The sequence below is a fragment of the Erithacus rubecula genome, assembly GCF_903797595.1.
Source record: "Erithacus rubecula genome assembly, chromosome: 3".
NCBI lineage: Eukaryota > Metazoa > Chordata > Aves > Passeriformes > Muscicapidae > Erithacus > Erithacus rubecula.
The window spans coordinates 134,232,919-134,238,463 of NC_136689.1; the positions used below are offsets into that span (position 1 = coordinate 134,232,919).

General features: G+C 43.2%; 1 protein-coding gene across 1 annotated transcript; it reads left to right on the forward strand.

The window, feature by feature from the left end:
- The first annotated feature begins 804 nt into the window (after window positions 1–804).
- UTP23 (UTP23 small subunit processome component) lies at window positions 805–4,946 on the forward strand. Its single transcript, XM_079301889.1, has 3 exons — window positions 805–1,150; window positions 3,151–3,325; window positions 4,186–4,946. Exons 1-3 carry the CDS (start codon window positions 963–965, stop codon window positions 4,570–4,572), a joined length of 750 nt encoding a protein of 249 aa, XP_079158015.1. The 5' UTR covers window positions 805–962; the 3' UTR covers window positions 4,573–4,946.
- The last annotated feature ends 599 nt before the right edge of the window (window positions 4,947–5,545 follow it).

Below are 5,545 nucleotides of genomic sequence, written 5' to 3' on the forward strand. Positions count from 1 at the left end.
TTTCTTAATGCCAGATGCCTGGTGTGTTCATGTTTTGTGTTGGACAGGGAGGAGTTTTCACACTTTTTCAATGACAGCTGCATCTCCAGATTGCAGCACAACTAAATTGTCATGGAAAAAAATAATTATAATGTAGAATATGTACTTTTCAATTTTGGTTTTGTACACATTGAACTTAGATTAATGTAGCCAATACAGGCAAACAATATAAATGGGCACTGACTAAACCTTCTGAAGTTTTCCGGGTGATAAGTGTCAGGATGAGAAGATGCAGTGTTAAGCTGCGCCCGGAGAGGTTTAGATTGGACATCAGGTGAAATTTCGTAAGAGAAGGGTGATAAGACACTGGAAGGGACTGTGCAGGGAGGGGTGGAATCACAGTCTCTGCAGATGCTGAAGGCTGAGCACGGTGCCATGGTCTGCTTGACAGAGAGCCGCCCATCCTCAGCTGGACTCGGTGACCTCAGAGGGCTTTTCCAGCCCAATTGATTCTGTGATTCTGCATGCTGATGTGTGATTAAACTACAGTCTCTACGATAGCAACTGTTACTTTATCCGCACAGTAAACTAGAAAAAAAAAAAAAAACCACCCAAACAAACAAAAAAAAAAACCACCTCGGTATTTCTGATCTTAGCAAAGGCAGGAGCCAGCACAGCACCGCAGAACAAGGGGCAATGAACCAGCCCTGAGGTTACCCGTGTGCAGGGCTGGACAGGCAGGCGGGACCGGCGGGGGGACGGGGCAGCTGCCCGGCCGGTCCGGGCTGTCCGGGGGAGATTCCGGCACGGCCCGGCCGGTCCCGGCTCCGCAGAGCACATCCCGGCACGGCCCGGCCGGTCCCGGCTCCGCAGAGCACATCCCGGCACGGCCCGGCCGGTCCCGTTTCTCCGCTGAGGCCCCGCCCGGGCCTGGCGCAGCTTCCGGAGCAGCCGCGGCCGTTCCGGGCCGCAGCGCGGGCGCCATGGGGGTGACGAGACAGAAGCACGCTAAGAAGATCATGGGCTTCTACAAGCACAACTTCCAGTTCCGCGAGCCCTTCCAGGTGCTGCTGGACGGCACCTTCTGCCAGGCCGCGCTTCGCAACAAGATCCAGATCCGGGAGCAGCTGCCCGGGTACCTGGACGGTGCCGCGCAGCTCTGCACCACGCGGTAGGGCAGCGCCGCGGGCCGGGGAGCGGGGAGCGGGGCGTGCAGGAGGCTGGGGCACCCCTCACACCCGGCTGCTTTCCGAAAGCGGCACCGGCTGCGTGGGAGAGGGCCGGGTGGGTCTCTTCCACCCGCAGCGTCTGCTTGGCCAAGTGTTGAGAGCGGGGCAAGCTGAGATCTGGGCCGGGGGCGAGTTCCTGCCCGGCTGGAGCTGCAGCCTCCCGTAGCGGGTTGTTTGCAAAGCAGCTGCTCGCAAGGGAAAACAAGGATGGGCTAGACAAAGACCTAGAAATAAAGCATGCACACTACATACTGGAGTTGCTTCAAGCTGCCTTTGTTATTACTTGATTACGTATATTGTTTATATTAATATACAAAAGACAGTTACAGTGTATATATGCAATGAGTAGCCCACTGCACACTATGGAGGCAAATAGTGAAAACACCAGGATGAAGTATACCCTAGGCTCCAAAAACACAGAGCCTTCTTGCACAGCATATGGAACTGGCCTGCATTTCTAAATAGTATAAAGTGTTGTCATATATTTACCTGTGAAAGGTTTGGGAATTGGCTTTGATCCAAACTGTTCCTGTTATGTTAAAATGTCATTCTTGCTTCTTTTTTCACCAATATCTGTTGGCCATTTTGACCAGCTTGCACTTAGGCCAGCTGAATGGATGCGTTTTCCCTGCTGTCAGAACACCGAGTTGCTGAGACAGCACCTCAATGTTATGAAAAGAGCCTCACAGGGGAAACGAGCTGGCTCACTCTGACTCCCAGGTGGGGTCTCACTGATGTGGAGTAGGGGAGAGAATCTCCTCTCTCATCTTGCTTGTGCTGCTTTTGATAAAGCCCAGGACACAGTTTGCTTTCACACTGCCAGCTCATGTTGAGCTTCTTGTCCACCAGCACACCTCCCAGGTCACTCTTTTCAGGACTGCTCTCAATCCATTCTCTTCCCAGTATTTGTGCTTGGGTTGTACTGGCCCATACACAGTACCTTGCGCTTGGAATTGTTGAACTTCATCAGGATTACACAAGCCCATGTGAAGCCTCTCCAGGCCCCTCTGGGTGGCATCCCTTCCCTCCAGAGTGTCAACAGCACCACACAGCTTGGTGTGGGTGGCAGTCTTGCTGAGGGTGCACTGGGTCCCACTGTCCATGTCACTGACAAAGATGTGAAACAGGTCCCAACACCAACCCCTGAGGAACAGCATTTGTCACTGGTGTCTCCATGTGGACATGGAACTGTTTACTGCAACTTTTCAAGTGCCACCCTCCAGTCAATCCACATCCACCAAGTGATCCATCTGTCAAATCCACGCCTCCAATGTAAAGGCAAGGATGTTGTGTGGAACAGTGTGAAAAGCTTAGCTTAGTCCAATTGAGTGACATCTGCTGCCCTTTCTTATCCATCAGCACTGTAACTCTGTCACAGAAGGCACCACATTTTTCATGATTTCCTCTTAGTGAAGCTGTGTCAGTCAATTCCTGGTTTTCTTCATGCCTTATATACTTCCCGGGAGGATCTGTTCCATAATCTTGCCAGGCACAGAGGTGGGATTGACTGACCTGCTGTTCCCCAGGTGTTTTATTTCCATTTTAAAAAATAAACTAAATTTTCAAGTTTTATAATACGTTAATTTAAAAACAAATCAAATTTTAAAAATAATTTTATTTGCTAAGTAGTGGTTCATATGCCTAGTGGTATCCAAACATGAATATAAGGACTCAGCCTTGCCACTGATGTGAATTATTTTTAAATCTTTTAATATGATTTAAAATCTTAATTTTATTACTGGTTAATCATATTTACAGCCAAGGAAACCTTGCTGATGTTTTCAGATGGGCTGTTGCTTTCAGAGTTCTGGATACCATTTACAAATCATAGAGCCTGAACAACTGGGTGTTACTCATTTCTAAGTAACTCACATCAGCCTTTTGCTGTTGTAAAAAATATGATTTTTTTTTGTTTAAAATTATTATCTCTCTTGATTTTCAGATGTGTTATAAAAGAACTTGAATCACTGGGGAAAGCACTGTATGGAGCAAAATTAATTGCCCAGACATTTCAAGTTCGAAACTGTTCTCACCATAAGAATCCTGTGAGTGGTTCAACCTGTTTACTGTCCATGATTGAAGATGGCAACCCTCATCACTACTTTATTGCTACACAGGTAAAAGCTCATGGGAAATGGAGCTCCATTTCTTTTGAAGTGATGCTTTGATACCTAAGGAAAAAGAAGCTTACAGTAACCTCGATTATGAGGTTTTTAAATAGTTTGTGGGAATTAATAATGTAAAGCCTTACTTGTTCTTTAATGTATGTCCCATTTATGAAGCAGGGAATCTTTTCTCTTACTTGAACAACAAGATTTTTTTTAACTTTGTAATGATACTGTTTAGTTTAGCTGAAAGTATACAAACATACTGATTACCTGCTGACATGTAAAAAACAACTCGTTAATTTGCATATTGCTTGTGTGTGCACCCCCTTCTCTGAATTGCTTTGCACAGTAGTCTGAAAAATGAAAACTTAAATTCTAAGAAATTTTGAACTAAAGAATAAATAACTATACAGATAAAACAGGTGTTTTTTTCTTGGGTTTGTTACTGGGAGTGCATGTACAAATTATATACAATATATTAAAAATAGTTTATAGTAGAATTCTTTATAGTTACATAAGTTACAGCACTTCAAAGATTATTTATTACCTTAAAAATTATGTTACTTCTTGTGGTGTGGCATTCTGCATACAAGTGAATTGGAACTTCTTTCCCTTGAAAAAATGTATGTATGCATATATATGCAGGAAAAAGAACACGTTGGTAAATTTTGTGTCAGAAGTACAGCTAATCAGGAGAGAAATTGAAATTTAGTTGCTCTGAAAGGCACTGCCATGCATATCTGCTAGATTAAGTTTCTTATCTTTTTCATAATGTAATTTATCTTCATAGTTTCTATTAAAAGTAGGTGCATTTGAATTGCAAATACCATTTAATCTGAAAATATTGACTAAAGTATTTAATTTTGCAGGACCAGGAATTATCAAACAAAGTGAAAAGGAAGCCTGGCATTCCTCTCCTCTTTATTATTCAGAACACTATGGTTCTAGACAAACCTTCTCCTAAGTCTTTGGCATTTGTTCAAAAGTTGCAGACAAATCAGCTTGTTCCAGAGCACCAAAAACAAAGTATTGTGGAGCTTAAAGAAAAAGAAGGACTAGTAAAACAAGAAGGTGAAAAGAGAAGAAAACGCAAAAGGGCAGGTGGCCCCAATCCTCTCAGCTGTCTGAAGAAGAAAAAGAAGAAAACTCAGGAGGGGCAGGAGCCTTCTGCTGAAAAGAAGAAAAGAAGAAAAAGAAAACGAAATAGAGTTAAAGCAGAAGTCATGCAGTCAGTGCAGAAGAATGAAGGAGAATAAACCCATCTTTGTAGACAACACAGAAGTTGAACATTGTTTGAACTTTGAAAAAAAGATTAATATGCAGTCATATGAAATTGAGTTGTTAATATTAAAATTTATTTTTATGAAGTGCTACTGCTTATTACTGTATCCCAGTATTTGCAGGTTATTGTCCTTATAATTTATTATTTTATTTAGTATTGGGTTTGTGACAAAATATTTAGGAACCCTCATGTTTCATTATTCTCTCCAGCATCATGGTTTGTGTTAAAATTCACATGCTATGTAGCAGTTTTTTAGAAATGCTTCTTGGCTTCCATATGGATTTTGGTGGGATTTTTGACTTCTTTCTAAATCAAGGCTGCTAATCTTAATAAAACTATTTTTTACAACTGGCCTGTTAGAGATTATGAAACTCACCTAAAATAACACAATAGCTTGCCCTCAAAAGCCCTGTCCAGCCTAAATTTCTCTGTAAGTACCATGTGAACCAATATGTCTCTTGGTGTTGGTCTTTATTTATTAAGAATGTCCCAGAGGGTGTACAATTGTGTTGATATTCCTAACATTGTAATGGCATCTCTAGTCTTGCCTATTTCACCTGTAGTTTTTTTCCTTATTTTTAATAGGAAAAATGCAACTTTACAATGCAGAATCAAAGCACTGGTAGCACCCAGTGCCATCTCAGTAGAGCAGAGCTGTGCTGGACTCCTGGAATACAAACAGCTGAGGGTGATGGGCCTTGGGCCCTGATGATTGCTCTGCTGTTCAGTAAGGTTAGGAACAGAACAGGGCTGGGTTGGACCAGAGTTGTGGTTTAACCCCAGATGGCAACTCAGCCCCAGGCAGCCATTCACTCAACTGCCCCTGCATTGGGATAGAGAGAATTGTAAGGGTGAAGTGAGAGAACTCGTGGGTTAAGATAAAGACACTTTAATAAGGAAAGTAAAAGTGCCTTTACTCTGTGCCTTAAGCACTGCTCAGCAATAAC

Excerpts from the sequence above, each read along its gene's own strand:
- UTP23 (XM_079301889.1), top strand. The coding sequence starts at position 963 with ATGGGGGTGACGAGACAGAAGCACGCTAAGAAGATCATGGGCTTCTAC. Across the intron at positions 1,151-3,150 it reads GCGCAGCTCTGCACCACGCG|ATGTGTTATAAAAGAACTTG; the intron begins GTAGGGCAGCGC and ends CTTGATTTTCAG. Across the intron at positions 3,326-4,185 it reads ACTACTTTATTGCTACACAG|GACCAGGAATTATCAAACAA; the intron begins GTAAAAGCTCAT and ends TTAATTTTGCAG.